This window comes from Periplaneta americana, chromosome 13 (assembly GCF_040183065.1).
Source record: "Periplaneta americana isolate PAMFEO1 chromosome 13, P.americana_PAMFEO1_priV1, whole genome shotgun sequence".
NCBI classification, from domain to species: domain Eukaryota; kingdom Metazoa; phylum Arthropoda; class Insecta; order Blattodea; family Blattidae; genus Periplaneta; species Periplaneta americana.
The window spans coordinates 50426276-50450592 of record NC_091129.1 but is presented as its reverse complement, the minus strand read 5'-3'; the positions used below and the strand labels follow the sequence as shown (position 1 = coordinate 50450592).

General features: G+C 35.7%; 1 protein-coding gene across 2 annotated transcripts in view; it reads left to right on the top strand.

Annotated features, from left to right (window-relative positions):
- LOC138711883 (facilitated trehalose transporter Tret1-like) overlaps window positions 1-21695 on the top strand; it is a 75128-nt gene extending 53433 nt beyond the window's left edge. For both annotated transcript variants that reach the window (XM_069843159.1, XM_069843160.1), the window contains exons 3-4: window positions 8322-8609; window positions 13842-21695. In XM_069843159.1, the coding sequence (XP_069699260.1) occupies window positions 8322-8609; window positions 13842-14842 (1289 nt within the window). In that variant the 3' untranslated portion in view covers window positions 14843-21695. The remainder of the gene's footprint in view (window positions 1-8321; window positions 8610-13841) is intronic.
- Window positions 21696-24317: the final 2622 nt, after the last annotated feature.

The following is a 24317-nucleotide window of genomic DNA, read 5'->3' as shown; positions in this document are numbered from 1 at the left end:
TTATTATTATTAATTCTGTGGGGTGTTTAGGTTATCCGTTATTGAGAGAAAATATTTGTTGAATATGTTCGCAATTTCAGTTATATCTGATGTTTTTTTTTTATTATTTGTTACAAGAGTGTAACTTTGTTCTTTACTTCTAAACTTCCCGCTTTCTTTTTTTATTGTGTTCCAAGTTGATTTTATTTTATTATTCGAGTTTAGAATAATTCCGTTAAAGTAAAGTTCTTTGGCTTTTAAGATTACTTTTTGTAATATTTTAGAGTACTTTTTTAAGTGAGCTATTAATTTGGAATCGTTACTTTTTATACTTCGAATATATAGAGTCTTCTTGGACATAAAAGATTATAAATATAAATATACATGAACTAAGAAATGCATAAATTAAATAAACAAATTATAATAATTATTTAAACAATATAAAACACGTTGTTCGCGGAGCTCAAACTATGGATCTCCTGTAAGGCTTTAAAACGTGTGAAGAAAGAAGAGGAAAGACTGTATTATCTGTAGTAATAAGCACAAGTGCAATTTAATAACATTATTCAACGAATAAAATTAAATAACTTGGAAAACCGAATTACTTACGTGAATAGAGTCTTCTTAGTTTTACATGAGATATTTATGCCTTTTGTAATCCAATTGTTTTTAAACGTTTGAGAATTTTTGTACTTTACAGAAAAACTGGATTGAAAGATATTTAAAAATATATTATGAAACACTTTGAATTTAATATTCATATTCTCATTATCATATACTGATTTCCAGGTTTCATTTTTTAGTTTAGCTTCAAAGTCTTTTAAAGATTCTTCATTTATGACTCTTAACCTAAATTTATTAGGGTGTTCTGATGCAGGAATGTTACCGTTTATGCTTATTAGTTGAGCATCATGGTCTGGAAGACCATTTATAATGGGAAATGTCCGGTAACTATCTGATCTATCTTTCCTTATAATTATATTATCAATTGCATAAATCGATCCTTTTTGTATTCTAGTTGGAAAGTTGACCGTATGTATTAAATTGAAGGTTGCTAGTAATGTGTTAAATTCTTCTTTTTTTAATGTTCTCAATGAGATAATCAATAATTAAGTCTCCGCAAAACATGTATTCTTGTTTTTTTCATATATGTGTTGTAATGTATTTTTTTAGTAGATGAAGAGAATGTTTGAACTCTCCAGAGGGCGACCTGTATAGATCTATGACTAGGCCTATAAGATTACCAGATTTTAATTCAAGTTCTACCGCACACAGTTCTAAATCTTTTTCTCTGCTAAATTTTGAAAGGCAGATGTTATCAAAATTTATATCGTTTCTACAAATATGCACACCCTCCTTTCTGTAGATGTTGTCTACAATGGCTACCTCCTAGTTTACATCCTTCCAATATGTATGCCAACAATTCCTGTTGTTTCATATGATGTTCAGTGACGCATATTATATATGAGTTTAATTATTCTACTTCTAAGAATGTTAATAACTCGTGACTTGCTTCTAAGGCTTTGTATGTTTTGATGAAATAAACTAAACAGACTACCAGTTCTAGAACATTGAATCTGTTGGTAAACTTTATTTCACTAACATCCTCAGCAGAGAAACTTCTACGATTTCGCCTAGATAAAACCTTGAAATCAGGGAAATATGAATTGAAAGTTGAAGCAACATTTCTGCTTCCAAGTTGAGTTTCGAAAAGTTCCAGCTCATTTCGTAAGTTAGCGATGGTTTCCTCCTGTTTTACAACTAGTGATTTATATTGACAGAGTTCACATGACCACTTATCACATAGACTAACCTTATCACTAGTAGTGTTACTACATCCATAATGAAACCACATTCTATAACTGTCACAAAATACTCTCTGACTAACTTTCCTAAGACACGCACCATAGTTTCCACTCAAATCACATACCTTAGCACTAATGTCACTGGCATAATTCACGAAAACAATTAGGGCTACACTTCACATTACCTAGCATTACACACTTATTATTAGCAGTTTAGCTATATGACTCAGGCACTTTCACTAGCACTAAAACCACTTCTTATATGCAATAAAATGAAATATTACAATAATTTGTAACTCAGCCTATAAAACTAACTAAAAAAACTGCAGTACGCTACCTAGACTTAATCTATACTTAAACTAAAATCACAACGCTTAAATTGAAAAATATGATATAGACTTATACAATTAAGATAAAATGTAAAATACTTAACAAAAGGCGGAAATAATATAAATTACTCTATTAAAATATATGCAATTCAACTAAAAGATATACAAACAGTTGTGACTCTAGTGAAAGGAGACAGTATTCTACAATATGAATTCAATTCAAAATGGCGGCCTGACGAAGTTACCGTACGTATATTTCAGTGTCTACCAGGAAATAAAGTCTCTCAGAAACTTAAAATGGTAATTATATAGTTATACTTATATAATAGTTTTAGAGTAGAATATTAATCTAAATACGTTTTAGAATGTTTAAATGTAACTTTAAGTACGAACCGTTCCATCTTACGTCTGATCGCCTCGATATTAGCGCCACTTCCGCCACTGATGCATTTAAAAGGCAAACAAAAAGAGTTTAATAGTTCCACGAAGATCTGAACTTGCAAGTTCATAAACACTTAGCTAACGCTCTACCACTACGCAGTAAGAACTGCATTGTAACAGCAATGGCCATACTCCATTTGTGAACCTGTTATACAGTGTATAGTGTTTGTGTTACAATATTCAATGTTTAAACACTTTGAACGATCTGTCTGTCTTGTACTGTATACGAATTATTTTCTCGTAAGAGTTTAGTGATTAATAGTTGTGTTCCCCATTATAACTACTAGAAGAATTTACGCAATCTTTTGAGCAAAGCCCGAGCGTTCTAGGAAATACCCGATTCTAACTTAGTCTCTCAGACACCGGCCGGTTTCATTTTGATCAAGTGTACATCCCAAGTATTCGATCTGTTCACTTGCTCTACTGCCTCATTTAGAACTCGCAAGTTTACCTTCTTTATTTTTCTTCCAACAACCATGGTCTTCATCTTGTTTGCATTTATCTTCATCTCATACTGCTCACAGATGTCATTTAGCACCAGTAGCATATCCCTTAGTATTGTCTCCTCTTCTGCTAACAACGCCATATCAACAGCAAATCTTATGCACCTTATTCTTCTTCCTTCTCCTTTAACCCCTCCCATGTTCTGTATTCTTTCTCGATCTATATAAATAATGTTGATATGTTTCAACATGTCTTCCTACAATTGAAGGGGTCAATAGAAAAAGGGACCTATACCTCATTTTTTCTGAAATAGAGTTCCTTACTTAAGGTGAAAGTTCAACTATTATTCTATTAATTCAGTATGTTATTTAAGTGTAGGACAGGCCTATTCTGAAGTATAAAGTCGTTTAATATTTAGAAACTTCAGCTTCAGCAACAGGCTCAGTTGAAAAACGTAGCTATCACTCAAAACAATGGAAAATTTAATCTCATTTGTTAGCTCCTTTGCCAACTAGCCAATAGGAAAGAATGATTTATATCATTATGGAAAATCTAGATGGCTGACTCTGTTCAGCATATTGAGGTTATAATGGATGAAAATGCAGAGTTTGTGATAAGAACACCGAAGAAAAGGAAAAAAATCTCCAGACACATGAAAAGAGAACATTAGAAAGAAGGCAAAGAGTAGTGGAAAAGATTATATATCTGAAAATGGAAAGTGTGTGCCAACCAAATTGCGATTAGATGTGAACTGTTGCAAAACAGAATGGTGTAAAAAGGAAGAGTCGGTACATTGACACACCACAACAGTGGGCAAAACTTAAGGCTAGAAAACAAAACCCATTTTCTGTTACAGGAATACAGTCTAAAGACTTTGTAAATTTATCTCCACTTACGAGTCAGCTGTATAAGTAAAACAGATCACAATCCAGTGTTTGTATTGATTTCAGAAAAGCACTAGGTTTCAGATTTCAAGGGGGACATAAAGTTTATGTAATATATATATATATATATATATATATATATATATATATAATGTGATGTACTTAGTTTTCAGAAAGGAAAAGAGAAACCTGCAAAATTACAAACGACTCTGACAGCTAAGTACCCTCAAGACAAACCTATTAAGACCGCAAAATATAATCATGTTATGACAATAATGATATTTATACCTCTTGTGTATCAAGAATTTTATCTTAATTTGAAATCAGAAAGCTCACCAGATGATTATGTTGAGGACATTGATAAGCATATGTGATTGTATTCAGATGTGACACATTTTCTTATTGTTATTATAGAATAATTAATTAAGTTTTCAATGAAATTTTCTCTATATTTGCAGAAAGCTACTTCAATTTGTGGTAAAAACTGTCATATTTTTTTCAGGTTCTATGTTTTATAGGTCAATTATTAAAAACTTAAGAAAGCTCCCAATATCTCAAAACTTTTTAAAAGAGGGATAAGTCCCGTTTTCTACTGATCCCTTCAATTTATTACACACAGCAATCACTCTGCTTCATTACATATAAATTACTGACGCCACAAGATGTGGAAGAATAATTGAGGTCATCAGAACCTAGTGATCTAAGTATCATGCGCGATGTTCTGAGATATTCAACTTTGAACGTTGGGAGATAGCAAACCTTCAGTTAACATAGTAAGCTTTTTGCCCAACATAATAAAATTGGGGGAAGGAGCTCATATATAATCATGACTCTGTCCGTCAGTAGATACAAAATTTAGGTATAGCTACGCCAGTGCACTTTTCCCATTTTTCGTAAATTCGTTACTTAGATCACTGAGGTTCTAACGGCCTAAATTGAAGAGGAAGATTGCAAACTGGCCTAAGTCCAAATGACAAGTTCTGAGAAAATTTACAAAACTAATAAAATAAATTTGACGCTCTTAAATCCATTTGAAAAAAAAAAACATATGCAGACACTAAGTGAATACTTAGCTAGTTAAACTTATACAGTTATAGGCTTAAAAAAGATCAATTAAAACGTGAATAAAACAAGTTAAAATCTTTAAGAAAGTATTTAGAACACTTTGGAATCCACCTTTTCAATTACTGTTCAAATATATATACCAAACCGCAGAAGTACCAACAGTCGTTAAAGCAAAAGTGAAAAGTGTTCTTCAAAATAATTATGGTTTAATATGATGTGCCGCATACGAAATGCACTGTAAGATTCACAAAGCTGTGTTTGTTCACTTGCTAATACAATAATGAATACTGTATCATATTTCAGAATTTCTCCAGTTACGTTTTATGACGTAGAAGGAACATTTTTAGAATACAAAATTTTTTCAGAACATAGAGAAGTATCTCCTTTGATAAAACAAAAATGTACATTATTATTAATTTTAATAAGGTTAGAGACATATAATTATATATTTTGTTTGTTATTCTTATATGTTGTTGTTTTGTTATTGTTATTGTTGTTGTTGTTGAGTCAACTGTCAGAAGACAGGTCTGAACCTCACAAGTGATACCAACAAGGCATCACTCATGAGACAATAAACCAGGAGATAATAGGATAGGGTGACCTGTTCTTTTCCCCCTCCATTCCATACAACGTCGACTAGCTATATATTACACTAATCATACTTCTGATGTACACAAAGAATTGTATTTCTCTGAAGCATATCAAGTGAGATGTACTTCCTGATAATATCCAGAAGGTAGAGTTCCTATACGTTCCAAGAGGACTGATGACATAAAAAAACTATTGAAGTGTGTTGTTAACGAAAATTCTTCAGCATTTTATACTCATATCCAGGCTTCGAGACTTTGAACCCGATACAATAAGTTTACTGTACATGCACTATGGGCTGTTGACTCGCTGCAGGTAGATAGAGACGTGTTAAGGTAACAACGTTGCTATTTAGAGTAGAGTACGGTAGTATGGGGAAACACACATATACATTCTGAAAGTAAATATACATTATACAATGATAATGTCAAAAGAATGTGAAAAGCATTTATTCTCCTCTTTTTATAAGCATTTGTGTTTAATTATACACAGTGTTAATGGTGGAAATAAACATGTATTAATTTTAATTTTTTCATTATTTATGCTATTGGTCGTCTTTAGGAAGTGCAGTTACAGTACCGAATTGAAATGTACCTACTACAAGATACATTCTCAGTGTCTCAAACATAAATCTTTTTCGGTTATCTGCCAAAGTTTGTACTGTAGAAAGATGCGCTGTACGTCGCATGACGTGATAGGAGCAAAACGAAAAAACCTAACATCATTGCAGCCTCTAAGAGACAGTCCTTTATTCTCGGGTGACTCTATGTCCACTGATTTACTGTTTGTTACACAATGCTCCATATCCCTTATTTTTACATAAAATTAATTTCCACTTCTGTTTTACACGTTCTGTAATCGGTGTACTTGGTGTCTCATTAATTCTCTGTGTCATTTTCAAAATTAATTTGAGGGCTTCCGGCATATCTTGCTCTGACTTTTCTAACCGTGTAATAGTTTCAGACACAGTTTGTATGAAAACCAAATTATTCGTCAGAACCTTCAAATTCAGAGCGTTTTCCTTTGCGTATTTGTTGGCATTCATTCTACAGTACCCCCACCCACTGTACGCTTTACCACTATACTCAATACGCCGTTATGCGGATTTCCCACTGAACTGCTCTATTGGGTCCGAAGTCTCGAAGCCTGCATATCATATCACAGCCAACACTCTCTTGTTCGACTAATGATCATGAATAAAAAACAGGACTGTGGAATGTTTTCTTCTGAACAGTGATGCAATGATACTTATGTACAGTTTGTGTTTGTAACAGTATATTTTTTTTAACAAAATCCTTAATATTTAATATCTTTAATTTAAACTTCTACTTTACTTAATGTTTTAATCCACGTAAATATTAATTTTTTGGTCCTACAGAATACGTCTGTTACGGTAACAATTATTATTAGAGGAGAAAAATTCGCTCCGGCATCGGGGATCGAACCCGGCTCCCTGGGTCTACGTACCAACTGTTCTAACCATTGAGCTACGCCGAAGTTCAATCCAGAGCATCGGATGGAATCCCCCTTCTCCAGTGTTTTTTTCCTTTGTTGCCTGACTCAAAGTTCGGCATGTAGGCCTATGTTGACATTTCTATATTAAGTCAACTGCCATTATACAAGGAGCGCACTCAGTTGAGTGACTTGGTGGCCGGAATTCCACAGTAATATGCACTGTTGCTTGAAGAATCTTCCTACAGAACACGTCTGTTACGGTAACAATTAATATTAACATACATGTCGAACTTGGAGTCAAGCCACAAAGGGAAAAACACTGGATGAGGGGGATTCGATCCAATGCCGTGAATTAAACTTCAGCGTAGCTCAATAGTTAGAGCACTTGGAACGTAGAAACAGCAACCCGGGTTCGATCCCCGGCGCCGGAGCTAATTTTCTCCTCTAATATTAATTAGTGTTTTAATGTAATTTTGTATTTAGTAGGCCTATTTGGTCATTTGTACAAGCTGTAAACAATGACTAAGCATATGAATGCTTCAAATGCCACATGGCATGATTAACCACAACAAATAATGTCATTTGATTTAAAAAATATGATGTACGAGTATTTCCTAACATCTCCCAAATGTTTATGTCTGTAATGGAGAAAAGAATTAAGACTAAAAAGTTTAGAAGGTTAAACAATTCATAAATTATGCAAATCTAGTTTTCAGGTTAAGTTCCCTGTTAGGCAGACTTGAATAACTTCAAGGAAAAATTGTTCTGAGGCCGGGTATCGATCCCTAGACCTTTGGCTAAACGCACCAAAGCGCTTACCAACTGAGCTACCCAGGAACTTGAAACGGTATCGGGTGAAGTTTCTGGGTAGCTCAGTTGGTAATAGCATTGGTGCGTTCAGCCAAAGGTCTCGGAATCGATACCCGAGCCTGGAACAATTTTTCCCTTGAAATTATTCAATTCATAAATTATTCTGAACCATGTCTCTCTTACCTCTCTCACACTTTTTTCACCGACCTGCAATACAAAGAGCTGAAAATTAATCATTGGGACTGGTAAAAATTAATAGGTATTTTTTTGCTCTCCTCAAAAGTAAAAATTTCAGACTTAGTTCCTTTCTCAAATGCACGATTCAATTGAATCCTTCAAAACTCAGATACTTTCTGCGACTATGCACCTTTATTTACTTTCTTAGTGCAATATTCCAAGCAAGTTTTGAGTCCCATGAAGTTAGTTGAGGAAGAATTTCAGCATGAATTCATAAACAGTTCTCGTTAGTAATATAATATTATACATGTAATTTGGCTGACAATTGATTCTCAACCCCGCAGCCTCGCTGATCTCCATCGGTATGCCTGTGGGCTGCCTTCTGATAGGACCCTTGCTGGATCGCCTGGGGCGGCGGCGAACTCTCATGTTGGTCAACCTGCCCGCACTCCTGGGGTGGCTGCTCATTGCCTCCGCGCCCCATGACTGGACCTGGTTCCTAGTTCACGTATACACGGGTCGACTCCTCACGGGGCTCACAGTCCACCTCACCGGTACACCGGCTGTGATCTACACCAGCGAGGTCGTGGACAAAAATCTGAGAGGCGTGGTTGGCTCTTGGCCTGCCTTAGGTTTGTAAAGCCACATTTACACGAGGCCAGTCAATGAGACAATAGTTGGAAGACAGTTGACTGGTAGAAAATTAATGGCTTTGTGTGAACACTTCGGCCCAACTGCCTAGTCAGTTGGCTTCGTAATTGTCGAGTCAGTCTATTGTTCTCGATGGTAGACTGAAGACAATCAAATGCCCTCCACCACCGTCTGGAGCACGTCATTGGCTCGGCAACTGGCGTCATGTGAACGCGACATGCCAGTTGCTACGTTTTTTTGGGGGCTATTTTGCTTGAGTCAACCGAGAAGTGAGTTTTCTCGCGTGTTTTTCAGTTGATTTTCGTTGTAAAAACGACCCCAATGTGGAGTGATGCTATTAATATCAAATTCGTTGAGCTGTACAAGGAGAAGCGATGTTTGTGGGACAAGTACCACGACCTTTGCAAGAACAAAAATTTTCGCGAAAAGGGATTGTCTGTCATTGTTTGTGAAATTAGCATTGAAGGATTCGGTGCTGTTGAGGCCAAAGCGAAAATTAAGTCCCGCCGTGGCTCTTCCAACATAGATTTCGCTAAACAGCAAACCGGGACACCACAGACGTTGCACACTCAGTCACTTTTCGTCACCTACTGCCAAGGCAATACTTTCCTCGTGTGAATAGGTCAAAGTTCAACTTGATTGGACGGCGACTATCTCGGATCATTTTGGGGACAGTTGTCCACAATTTTTGTCTCAACAATAGGTCTCGTGTAAATACGGCTTAATTTCTTTGTCACAATCTTAAGTAAGTTTAAACAGGAGGGAGCTTGGAATCATGTTATTAAATGAGACACCCACATGTAATAAATTAAACGAAGAAACTTCTTAAGAGCTAAAAGATTTTACTTTTTAGTGTGTCTAAACCAGAAGACGAAAGTGGAAGATCGAGAATCGAATCTAATTATACTCCATAGGATCAGTCTAATATTGTCTTTTCAGATGTGTTCCTCGCCCTATAGGTGCCATGCATGCAGCTGTACTTCGAAGCTTTCTGGCATTAACTTGAACAAAAGTATTATTTGACTTCCTAACACAGAATGTAAATAAGACATATTATATTAAAGAACTACATTGTTCACATGAATCTAAACTCCCTCTTACGTAGACTTATAAGTAGACGGCGGGCTTGGGATACCTTTACAACGGAACTTAGACATATGACGTTACTCCCGTAGGTACTGTACATTTTGTTAAGAACGCAAAATGACTTGTCAGCCGTCCCGTTGCGCTCTGTAGGGACCGAACCTAAGACAGCAGAGTACTTTGCGCAGTCATAGTGAACAATTGTCTGACGTTATTGACGAGGTTGTTTGTCACAGTGTTTACGTGTACAGTAGAGCGTCTCGTTTAGGCACAGTGAAAACGTAAATAAAGTGCAGATAACGTGTGGGGGAGGTTTAACAGTACAATAAACACGAGGGATGCACAAGGTTTTAGTTACAATTAATTATATTAATTAACAATTAACAAAAACACACAAAATAAAAGAACACAAAACATTATCATATACACATTTTAACAAACAAACAAGGAATTGTAATGTTGAAATAATTCAATATAACAAATCAAATTTTGCTACTTAGTATATATGATGATTTCAAGCAGCATTTTTACGGACATGAATTTCATTCTCATGACTAACATAATATCGCCGTCTTCTGTACTGTACCTGAATAAATTGAACTTTGAGAAGGGATAATTATTAGGTTTAGGAAATAGTGTTGTCTCTTCAGATCAATATACTGTAGTTTTGTTAATTCGGCCACAGGAGACGGTGATATTATGTTAGTCAAACAGAGAATGAAATTTATGACCGTAAAATGCTGCTTGAAAGCGACATTATATAAGTAGCAAAATTTGATTTGTTATATTGAATTATTTCAATATTACAATTGCTTGTTTGTTAAAATGTGTTTATGATAAAGTTATGCAATTTCTGTTCTTTTGTTTTGTGTGCTTTTGGAAAATATAATTTCAATTACTGCTCCGCCATAAATGTTTTAACTAAAACCTTGTGCATCCCTCGTGTTTATCTTACGGCTCGTCCTCTCCCATACGTTACCTGCACTTTATTTACGTTTTCACTGTTCCTAAACGAGACGCTCTACTGTGTTTGGTAACGTGTACAAGTGCAGTGTCGAAACACCTGTCGTATTATTTGCATTCACCATTGACATCCTGTTATGTTGAACAGTTGTTCTCAAAATATAAAAACTGTTTGAGTGATCGCCGCAGGACGTTTCAGTTCGCAAATTTTTGGATGCATTTTGTTGTTCATTGTAATGCCGGCAACGAAACCCAAGAAGACAGTACCTTGCATGTACAGTGTAAGGTATGTATTCATGTACTATATTTTCAATCATAACCAGATTGTACTACTTTTGTTTGTATCCGCAGTGTGTGCCCAGTACCGAGTGTGTAAAAGCTATAGTCAATGCTTGCGAACATTGATTGCTAAAATATCCCAGTTCCACCCTCTACTTCCAAGATATTACGTTTTATAATTAGCTCTTTGTACTGAGTTATAACATCGCAGAATTAAAATTAAAATTAATTCTATATTTTGCGTTTTGTGACATTTTGAACTAACACATATATGAATCAGTGGCATGTAGTCTACTCGTTGCAAAGTGACCACTACTCAAAGAATTGCATTAAAATTTGAAAATGTCCCAACAAATAATCATGCCTATTCAAGACTATGTAATATAAATAGGCCTAATATATTTATGCAATATAGTCAGTGAAGGCATATTAAAATTCATTTCAATATGTACCAGCAACATCACGTCATGTCGAACGAACTTCTTCTCAGTACAAAACATTACAAACGAATTTTCTTAATCCAAATGCCAGGAAGCAATTCCAATTTCTCTCGCCCAAGTGCTATAAATTCCATAATTCGCTTTGACAATCTTTCATCTCTCATCCTTTTTGATTGCAATTGTTTTGTTGAATAAAATCAATAACTGAATTTTGAACATTCATTGTGTTAATAATTGAAGTACGCCCCCGAACAACGCTGTATAGAACATTTTCCATTTTTTACAGTAGAGACATAAAACTATATTATCATAAAAATAAACTAATTTAATCCGTATATCAAGGAAACAGGCACATTACAACATCACAATGCATATAAACTCTTAATCAGCTGTCTACTACTGAATGTTTTAAAACTGAAGTACTTTTATAAAGAAAATCAGTGGAACAACGATGTATGTTACTCAGTGGAACAATGCTGTATATTTTCTATTGATGAACACTTACTAATAAGACATGGATTTGTGATCTTATAAACATTAAAAATAAAGAAAAGGCACAAAATAACATAATGCGTATAACACTTTAAAGTTCTGTAGCGTGTAAATACCGTAATTACTTTTTACATCTTGATCACACAACTTTTAACACTATATCACTTCGGAAAACGTATAACTTGTGTTTCTTGTGTTAAATTTTATATTACCTCGTTAACATGTTCCAGTCTGCTATTGGCCATGTTCAGAACTGGGTTTTGTTGGTCTTGGCGCCTTTTGCTTGTGTTTCCTGTGGGGGTGTGTTTGTATAGTGTAATGTGGAGTCAAAGAGTGTGTGTGTTTTGAAATTGAGTTGTGTGTTGAGAATTTCGTTTGGATGTGTTTGTGTGTATTTCGTATTGTTCTAGTGTGTTTAGATTTTGGCTTTTTGATTGGATGTGTAGAATTTCCATGTCTGTGTTGATGTCTCTGCAGGTGTGGTTAGCATTTGTGATGTGTTCTGCATATGTGGAAGTGTTTTGTAATTTTGTTATGGCTGTGATGTGTTATTTGTAACGTGTTTGAAATGATCTGCCTGTCTGTCCTATGTAGAAGTTGTTGCAGATGTTGCATTTGAGTTTGTATAAATACGCCTGTATGGTTGTATTTGTTTGTTTGTGTTGTTTGTGTGTTGAGATGTTTTTGTAGAGTATTATTTGTTCTGTATGCGATGTTGTAATTTAATTTCTTGAATGAGGTTGCTATTTTGTGTGTGCTTTTTGTTTTCGTATGTTAGTGTGATGTATTTTTTGTGTTCTTGTGTTTGTGTTGTATTCTTATGTTTTTTGTGATTATGTTTTATTTTTCTTATTATGTTGTCTATTATGTTAGGGTTGTATCCGTTTTCTTGTGCTATGTATTGATTGTGTTTAGCTCTTCTTTGTAGTCATGTTGGCTCATTGGTATGTTGAGTAGTCTGTGTACAATTGTTCAGAATGCAGCTCGTTTGTGTTGTGTTGTGTTGTGTTGGGTGTTTGGAACAATGGTACACAAACTACTCAATCAGGCGACCGAAAATTTTGTGTACTGCAGTAAGAATAACACTATACAGCGTTGTTCCACTCATCTTATTTGGAAAGGTTTTTCCAGGCACCTCTTTGCCTTTCCCGCTTTTGTATGGCTTTCCAGAGTTCTGTAGCTTCTTCCGTTTGATATCATCCCACTCAGACATGTTAATTTTGCGTTTTCTCGACATATTGAGACGTTTTAGATCGCTTGGTGAAACATGCATATTGCCTGCGTCCGACATATTGTTAGCTATACATCATTGTTCCACTGAAGTGGTTCAAATGTCTGACTGTTACTGCCACTTGGGGATGGATATTCGACATTCCAATGTGTTTTCCATGTGTAGGGTGTGTTATACATCGATGTTCCATTAAAAACTCAAAATCTTAAAAAATGTGCTATACAGCGTTGTCCGGGGCCGTACTTCAATTTCATTTCTAAATTTTGCCTCGACGTAGCCTTGCAGATCTTGTCCAAAATTACACTTCTCCTGCCACTAATTTTGTTTTTAATCATGAACTGATCTTCAAACTTCTTATCAATATGTCATGTTATGATTAGGCTTCGGAGTTTGCCCACAGGGGCTGCTAGGTGAAGTACGTAAGGTGTGTGCTGGAGAGAGGACAGCGGATCTAGCCAGTAGTTTGGCTAGGTTACCTATTTAAATTCGAAAAATTAAATTTTGTTGTTTTGTTTTCATTTTAAAAATTAAATTTAGTCTATCATTGCTTATTTAACCGCTTTTCTTCGTATATGATTTTGCTATGAAAGTACGTGGATACATTAAATAAAAATAAAAATGATTAAAAAGTCTAAAATTCCTTTCAATGGGTTAATTATTCTTTCCTCTTTTCTCCCCTATACTTAATATTTCTAAGTGAGACTGTAGTGTTGTGTCATTTACAGGATTTTCCTTGGGCATCGTGCTTGTGTACATCCTGGGGTTGATATTCCAACAGAGCTGGCGTATCGTGGCGGGGATCTGCGCTAGCTCTCCTGTCATCGCCATTGTAGCCGTGTGGTTCTTCCTTCCCGAGAGCCCAGTGTGGCTCGCGACAAAAGGAAAATTTGAAGCAGCTGAATCATCGATAAGGCGCATCAGGATGGTATCCAAAGAAGAGCCGCTCCCTGAAGACCTGCAGGAAGAGCTGGAGGCCATGATAGAGAAGAAAACATCCCAGGACAGCGATAAAAACACCTGGAGGGAAACTCTTGCCTTCCTTAAGCGGCCAGAGGCCTACAAACCTCTCCTCATTATCAACGCTTTCTTCTTCTTTCAGCAATGGTCCGGGATCCTCGTGTTCATCGTATACACAGTAACGCTAATCATAGAGACTGGCATCGAGTTCGACGGCTATCTTGCCACAGTGCTCGTGGGCGTGGCTCGCCTCATCATGTCGATAGTCAGCAGCTATCTGTCAAAACGCTGCGGGCGCCGGACGCTAGCCATCACGTCAGGGGCTGGGCTGGCGCTGTCAACGGGCGCGCTGGCTGTTTTCCTGGGCCAGCTTACCCGTCAGCAGGTAGCAGAGCACAGCTGGTTTGTAGTGTTAGCGCTCGTTTTCGGCGTTGCTATGGCGACGTTGGGGTTTCTGCCGCTGCCTTTTGTGATTCTGGGCGAGATGTTTCCGTTGCGAATTCGAGCATCGGCCAGTGGCTTCACAACCTGTTTAGCCTCGCTCTTCAGCTTCGTGGCCGTGAAGCTGCTACCCTTCATGAAGCACTGGCTGGGCTTCCATAATGTTTTCGTCTTCTATTTCATCATGGCTGCCGCGGGCACGGTTATGTTATACTTCTTTCTGCCCGAGACGCACGGCAAGACGCTCGACGAAATCGAGCAGGGCTTCAGGGGTGGTGGTGACGGAAAAAGTGCTTCCGACAAGTATGCGTCCAAGGAGAACCGGTAGCGGCTATCGCGATCGATAATGTACGATATCTCGACATCGTTCTCTATTACTTGTCATTTTTCTTTAAATACATTCATATTATAATATCCAAGATGCATTCTGTTCTTAACAATATTTCGTTTAAACACGAAATCAACAACAGTTTCTCCAGAAATTCGGTTTACAATAGGACAGATTTCTGATCACCGATTAATAAACGGTTGTCACTGTAAATCGTTCCATTTACTGCAACAAGAAGTTCGCTTAGTCTTTTCTCTCTACTGAGAAAAGGATAATTTTCTTTCTGAAACATAATATTATTCGCCTTTTTCATACAGTAAATATTTTATATATTTTATAACAATGATGACAAGCTACTGACTTAAATAATATAATTCTTATGTCACATCATTTGACCCGTCGAAGAAACTCAGACGCTGTAGCATAAACTGTTGTCAATATCACACCTAAAACATTAATTTTTAAAGGACACTCTTGAATCCCTACTGTACTACTATCTTTATTGTCTCATGTCAACATGTAATGTGATTCTACCGCATAATTTTAATTTATATTTACAGTAGCTTGTTCATCGAAATGCGGACTGTGTAATATTAGATAATAGAATAAGAGTACCTTGTTGTTCGAAGGGTGAAATGTGCAATAATAGGCAGAATATTGACACTAGATATTAGATTACAGGGCAGTGTGTGCAATAAGAAGATTGTAAGGATATTTTTCTTGGAAATTTTAGTGCTGGGTTTGCAATAAGGGGAAGCTCAATGATTACGATTCCGTCTGTAATCAAATCTTGAACGACCATGACAGACTCTTGTACCAATTAATATGAACGTTAATACACAAGAAGTTATTGTGAGTGATGAGGAGAAAGAGAGTATAATTCAACAAAATAAATCATTTTTATTGCACACTTATTTGGTAACGTCCTTTTCCATAGTTTTACAGATAGTAGGTACCTCGTGCTCCGCTTGTGAGAGGATTTTTTGCCCCCACATTTTTGCCCCCACATTTAAGAACACAAGCACATATTCTGGAAAAGTGCTAATTATTGATTGTCAAGCCGTAGTCCTATCATCGAATACCTGATAAGTTAGTATTATTGCTTTTTTTTTTTGTTTTTTTTTTCTTCCATATTATAGACAAATGTGTACAATGAGTAATAAATAAGGTTGTGATTGACACTCCATGGGCAAACTCACATGTGTGTGGGCTCGGCGTCATCTTGCGCAATCACAGCCCATGACCCAGGGATATGTCAGAAGATCATTAATTGTTGTTAGGTAAGATAACTACTCTAATTGAGGTTCTGGCTGATATATACACCTATTATCAGGCAGTAGATCTCACTTGATATGTGTCAGAGGAAGAACGATTGTTTGTACACATCTGAAGTCTGATTAGTGTAATATGTAGCTAATTGGCGTTGTATGGAACGGAGGGGAAAAGGAATTGGCCAATCTACCCCATTATCTCCTGACTTAGTTCCCTTATGAGTGGTGCCTTCTTGGTATCACTTGTGAGGTTCAGACCTGTCTTCGGACAGCTGACTAAACAACAACAAGTAAGGTAACGCCTAATCACCACACATGTAAGATTGCCCACGCAGTGTCAATCACAATCCTATATTTCATTGACTGTAATCATAACTGTCTGATAGCGTAAGAAGGCCTAGTATTACTAGTAATTTATCAGCTAGAAATTTTGAAAAACTCTGGGTTATGCTATTTAAAACGTAAAATTATTGTATAAGACATTGAAATCAATGCCCTGGGTGATATAGCATACAGTATTATAATATTACCAAAATATAATCTTAAAAATTGTCAATATAATACATTTTTTATCTAACGAGAGTACAAATACTGAATAAGTTATTACTGTGAACAGTCGCATGTAAGATTTCTGCCCTCTGGGTAAGCAAATGTTGCGATTCTTCGCATTACATATTTAACAACCGTAATTTTGTCACAGACTCTGCGCCATATTATTCATTCAAACGTTATCACTCCTAAAATCTTAATGCAAAGAACTCTTGCATTTTCTTATTATCTTATAATGTCGAATGGCGAAAATGACTAAGATTATTTCATTACAAGCTAATTTTGTCACTTTATAGATTATATTGTCCACAGATAAATTGTTCTTCAAAGCCATAGTATAATACTAGGGCCAACTTACATATAGAACAAAGCAATGGATTATCGAGAAGAGTTTTTATCATGACCATAAATTGCAAAGAGAAGACATCAAGTGCTTGTATACATTTCTTACGTAAATCATTCTTTATGCCAAGAAATTTCCCATTTAGTACAATAATCCCAATGTTTGTATTCAAAACGATTTAGAATATTCAGTTTTAAATTGTTATGAAAAATCAGGGATGCCATCAATTGAGCGCGAAAGAATTAAAAATGCTCAGTTGAGCGCGAGGTAAGTTTTGGGTATACATCAGTTGAGCGCGATGGTCAGTTTTCCCTAGGCATAGATATGACATGTAGAACGTGAGAAAATTTGTGTGCAGTGTAAGTCAGGCTTGGTGGAGAAAAATTCAGTCCTTGAGACTTTCTAATCAGTATAACGATAACAATACTGACAACGGTAAATGGTTCCACTGGGTATTCGGTCTTTATTTCTTCCTCCAAATGAAGTCGGAGATGCATTTGTTGAAGAATTAGTTAGCAAACAACCTGTTAATGAAAGTATCAAAGGCTTTGTTGATTATTTGGTATCAAATGTTATGAACCGGATTCGTTATTTCCCCCTGATTTATAGGCTTCTGATACTGTTACATCAGACAGAACTAATAATGCATGTGAGACGTTCAACAAAGCGTTTTTTTCTGAATTTTAATAGTGCGCATCCCCATATAGACTATTTATTTCAAGTCATTATTGAGACACAAACTAGCACATATATTAAAATGAATGACAAAGGGAATACTGTTAGAGCCAATCCTACATATAAAAGGAGGGAACAGTATATAGAAGAATTACTTTGTAAATATAAAAGCGGAAATATTATTAGAATTGATTTCCTACAGAGAGTGGCCTACTATTATCCAAGAAAGTGACCTAGATATTGAACAATACATTGCTAGAACAAATATTTAAAATAATTTATCGATACGAGCATGTTTACGAGAGCAGCATTTTTAATCATACATACCTGTCAATGTACAAAGAGTCCTATGTCTCTGCAAATTGGGAAGGAAAATTACTGTGACTCGTGTTGAAGTGACCGCCGCGCTCAATTGATGCATCCCAAAACCAACCGCCGCTCTCAACTGATGCAGTCAGTTCAGGTAAAATTTTCTCTTGCGCCAACTATCTACTCTTCCATCAGGTGTATACTAATCCAATAGTTATATAAAAATTATTTGATTGTTTATACACGAAGCAACACAAATATTCAGGTATCGGTATCAGCTCCAGGTATTATTACATTACAGAATTTTTCATCATACTGATCTCATGAAGTTTGTGTCATGTGAAGATGGTATCACGGTTAGCACCCATGGATATTGAACTAGTGATTAAGATAACTGACGTAATTGAAGAGTAGTGGAATTTTGTGAGAGACAATTTACTTTCTATGCCTGAATTCCGAATTTCTGAATTTATATCTCGGAAAGTAGATAAGTTGTATATGAAGACGATATTATAGAGCGTTCCAGCGATAAATACCGGTTTCTTCTTCGGCCGCTGGGCGACACGGTGCTTTAACTACAGCCGGCACCCGTGTCCTTAAACTCACGTCGCTCCAACTTCGTCAATTTTTTCTTCTGTAACCACACGAGATTGTGGTTGTCATTTTTTGTGTCAATTACACAACCTGTTTCAATAAACTGTTTCATTAATTGTTTTTTGCCCTCCTGATCGGAACTGGTCGGCCTGGAAAATGATTTCTAAATCTTCTCCTAATTTTGCCACACGATTTTTTCGTATAATAAGTTTTCACAATTTACATACGTTGAAGAACAGAATATCTCACATTACGCAATCTCCAAGTGGTAACTAAATGAGCGGCACGACACAACATAACACGACTGCTCTCTACGTATTCCAATCTCAGATAGACTAGTCATTGAAACGTTACATGAGGTATTGAACGCCGTGAGAGGGGCAGCTGGCCGCCCGGCAGTTGCTCAACCACAGCCGCCGCCAAGCAGCGGACGAATAAGCCGGTACTTATCGCTGGAACGCTCTGGAATAAAGGTTCTATATAAGTGCACAACATTATACTAAGAAAAGCTTAGAACCATGTTCCTGTTCGATTATTTTGAACTTATGATTGAGTGTTGACATTTAAATATCTTTATACTCATACTCAGAAAGGGAATATATCGTGTTACCAGGTATTTTAAATGAAAGAAAAGTTCCTTCCAGGATTTTAGCTCCCATATATTCAGCTATTGACTTTATCTCGAATTGTAGGAATTTCCTTGGACTCGTTTGGACATATGATAAAAATTAGTATTTTGTTTGGTCGTGATTGCATGTCAGCATCCTTCGCCACCTACTTTCGTTAATTAATTTCCTCTCCGTTTTTTCTCTAAGTTTGCAAAGATAGATTTAGTAATTCAATCGACATCTTACACGAATTTTCCATTTTTCTAGAAAGCTATTATGATAACTATGGTTATGATGATCATCATGATAGTGATGATCAGGGGCGGCTTTCGAAGGGGGGCTGCGGAGCTGCAGCACCCCCAGACATTTGTGGCTCATGTCTCGTTTTATGTTGTGAAATACATTTATTATACAGTCTCTATTTAGAGGCTCGAATTTTTTTTTTTTTAATTTCGCTCTCATTGAATGCACGCAATCGTTAGTGAAGTCACTTCCTCCCCTGGTGATGCCAGAGCGAAACGAGAGACAAGGACGGATTGTTGAAGCCACTTCCTCCCCTGGAGCTGCCAGTCTCATCTCGGATGCTTTGCGCGTTAATTTTACCCCTCCCTCTGCTGCCCGTCGCCGTGAATCCAGATTTGCCAGGCGCTACAAAATTTACAGCAGTTTGTCAGTAGCGCGCAGTTTTAAATACATTTTCTTTAATGTTGTGAGTATAACAAGTGCAACAATGTTTAATTCTGTACAATATTTACAGTCTATTCAGTTCAGTACCTTAACAATTCAGGAGAAATGTTCGATAAAGACAAACTAAAAACGGAACTCACTGTGTTGTATCAGAGACAAGAATTCAGAAATATCAGTGACGCAGTCAAGCTCTTGCAGTTTCTTCTATCTGAGAACTTGCAGGCCTCATTTTCAGAAGTTGTGGAACTACTACGCATAGTTATCACCATACCAATGACAACTTCCGAACCAGAAAGTTGCTTTTCGTGTTTGAAAAGAGTAAAATACTATCTCAGAAATACGATGAGAGAAGAGGGACTGACGGCATTAGCTATGTTTTCCATTGTAAAGACTATGTTAAACGACATATCGGATTTTAATAAGATGATGATTAAAAAGTTTGCAACCTACAAGACAAGGCGCATGGAACTAATCTTTAAATAAGGTAAGTTGCTTGGTTTATTTTTGTATGCAGCCCCCCCTGAATTCAGTACCCACGAGCCACCACTGGTGATGATCATGATTATTATGGTGATAACTATACCACAAAGACGATCCTGACACAATTATATCCTGAATCGGTTAATAATAAGTTTTCATTCTACATTTTTATCTTTTAATTTTAATGATTTTTCTCTTTGAAATAATAATTTACGTTTATTTACTTATTTTTACATTTTAAGTGTAAAATTAAGGCTCAATTTTTACACAAATATTTCCTAGTTATTTTTCACTTTATCTTTCATTTTTCTTGAGATTCAGATTTTCTGACAGTTTAAAAATCATGCAAACATATTCCCCTGCAAGAAAAGTAAACTACAAAAATAAAACATACAGCATTTCGCGGCTTAAAGTGCTGACAACGCTATATGAATGAGTTAAGTAATTCATGAAAATTGAAGGGTTCAGAGCCATAGCGGGGCAAGTGCCAAGTATTAAAAACGGAGAAAGCAAGGGTTATAGTTAAGTAAATACCATAATTTAATGAAGACTGACATATCATTTAATTTTAATGTGCATACTTTATATTACTTGCTATATGTTTCATTAAATTATGGTAATCACTTAATTTTAACTTTTGTTTTCTCCGTTTTTCATAAATGGCGCTTGGCCCACTATGGCTCTGAACCCTTCAATTAGCGTTGTGTTTCACGCTCTGGCCTTTATATCTTTGGCGAAAGCATTGTTTATGCTTACTTGATAAGTTCGATGGCAATCGTTCTGGAGAAAGAATCGAATATCATATGAAGAAGACTTCGCAACTTTCAACTTTACTCTAAAATTGAATTTCTTAGACGTTCCTGAACTACTCATAGTGAAGAGTGATTCCTGTCCGGTTCCTAATATTGGTTTTCATTATCATGTCAGCACTGAATGATAATATCATGAGTTGGATTTTTGTATGTAGGTTATCTCAGTTGTAATCGCGCCTTCCAGGTCTTGTGGAATGCGAATAAAGTCTGTAAATAGCTACAAAACGTCGGGGAAATTAAATATCAACACGTGGATGAAAATCCCAAAATAATCTCAACAGCCCCAAATTCATCATCTGTATTTGTATCTTGTGGGCCACTAGTTGCTGTGTAAACGCAACGTCAAAATTTCCTGTTACGTAATAAGTAGGCTAATAATCGATGCTGGCATAGAGGGAATGACAGTATTAATGAAATCGCTTGTGATACAAAGAGTACAATATGTAATATTGTGTGAGTATTGTTAAAATGTAACTTATTATATTTATTTTGTACCGATGGAAATAAATATAATTTTGCCACATTTTCTGAGTTTTAATATTGACATCTACACCCGTATAGTGTGCAGTATTAGAAAAAAGTTTTGTCGCATAGATACTTTATTATAAGTTCCAGAAAGGAGGCAGTGCGCATGATCAGAGGACGAGCGACCTGGTTCACAAGAGAACGACTAGTTGAGGTAATAAAATTAGTTTTGTTTCGTTGTGTGTCTGATCATGCGTACTGTCTCTTTTCTGGGACTTATAAAGTAACTGTGCAACAAAACTTTTTTTTCTCTGTACATAGAATAATATTTCAAATTTTGCTACATTTTCAGAGTTTTAATATTGACATCTACACTAGGGTGGAGTGCAATTTTTCTTTACTTACATAAAAGAGCTTGGGTGTGCAAAAGTTATGAATTATGAGAGTATTTACCTCCTAAATTTATTTCTTAAAGGAATCATATCTTCAGGTGCCACAAGAGTCCCAAAGATTATATCTTCGCTTCTTAATATTTTAATTTTTTATATTAATTATCATTTCAAATTTCATGTACCTTGGATTATAATAATGTTAGTGGAAGTGTGAATAGTAAGAAAAAAGTTATCTTCTCGGAAACTTAATTTCCAAATGCTAGAAGAACATTGAATATCTGAATTTTTATAGAAATGTTAAAAAATCACAAATATGGCTACAAATTTCCATTGGTTAATTGATTACATTTGAAATAATATGAACTCGTTTTTTAAAACAAAAGCTATTTATTTAAATTAGAACTAATTTATGAACATGAAAGCTCACGTCAGAGATCAAATACATTACAACTCTTAAATGTAGTTTGTAAGCATAAGTGAATAACAAATAAACTGTGAAGAACTATTAACTCTGATTATACAGAGTGAATCAAAAGTCTGGAACCATATAAATATATTCCATATGCTTGATTTTCGAGTACTATAAGTGTTACCAGTATTTGTAAGACCAAATACTCTACCAGTGACACATTCGATTCTAGGCCTCAGCTATCTCAAAAACCGCCATTTTGGATGTAACTTCGAAATTTCGAATGGAAAGGGGATCATGTATGTACTCAAAATCATGTGGAATTTAAAAAAAAAGGTGCAATCTGTTTTGAGATATCTCTAATCGTTTTCAAATTATTTAACATTTAAGTAATCGCTTGGGGGTCATGTTGATCCCCAGTGTTATATGTTGGTTTGTATTAATTTATGCTGTTGTCTACATTGTTCAGCTTATCAATACCTTCCTGAAAGGGTGTTGGCAACACGACTACATGCTAACTTCCAATTGATCACTGTCATTTGTTGCGTTACCGTAATTTAAATGTTCTAGGTTGGGGGTTCTGTTGATCCCCACGCGACTACTAATGTCATAAATTAGTCCACAAGTAGTATATTATTATTTTTGTGATTCTATATGTGAAATCTCTTACTCTAGAAGATTATGGCAAGTAATGATGCATATGAGCTAGAAGATTTACATAGAACCAGGAAATTTCATATTTTAATTCGTGTTTTAATTGGTGGTCACTCTAACCTCCACGCAACTACTAATGTTACAAATCAGTCCACAAGTATTACAGTGTTACTTTTATGGTGTATATACATGCAAATTATTACTTAAGAACATTATGACAAGTAATGACCCATATGAGATAGAAAGTTTATGTAGAACTATGAATTTTATATTTTAATTATTCGTATTTTTGCTTGGGGGTCACTAAGACCCCCACGCGAGTACTAATGTCACAAAATAGTTTGCGAGTACTTAAGTGTTAAAGATAACTGTCATAATGACACAAACATTAGTTACTGCATCTATATATTTTTTGTAACATGGTACAGTACTAAAGAGGCTTTGGAAAATATATTTTTATGCAATTCTGGTAATTAACCTTTGCTGCTTTACTGTTTGGTTAACCTGTGACAGTTATTTGGAACACAAATATAAATAAATTGATGGGATCACATTCATAATTACGGAGCTACGGTAATTTAAAAACTGCCGAAAAACTTATATATTAGAGTTTCACTAACAAAACTGCAAAAAAAAAATAGTAATTGAAATAACAATGACAATTACTTAGACATTAGTGTTAATGGAAATAACAAAGTCATAACTATATTAAAAAAATTAATAAAAACAATTCTAGCTGCAAAAAACTAATTCTGTGCATTTAAAATATTCCTAACCTAACTAATTTTATTGATCTGAATGAAAGGAGGAGAGAGCAATGTGAATTGTGCAATAGTTAAACAGTTTGGACTTTCCTTTACCTAATTTTCAAAATTATAACCCAACGTTTCGAAGAGTGAATTTCTATTCGTCTTCAGGTGAAAACGTACTGTGGGGATCATTACAAACAGCTAGTCTGTCTGACTGATCGACGACCGTCAGGTCGGTGCGAGATGTAAAGGCGGAAAACCCGATGTCATAACCTGTTGTAACGTGAAATATATACAGTAGAATAAAAAGAAGAATACCGTGTTTGTAACTAAACTAATTATATGGAACAATAAACATACGCAAGACACAAACGACAAAAGGCGTGGCATATGTCGGTCATCGTGGACTGGAAAGACCTGCCAGACCTGTATCCTGTAAGCACAGATGTAAGTTCCAATGCACATCTAAATTGAGAGA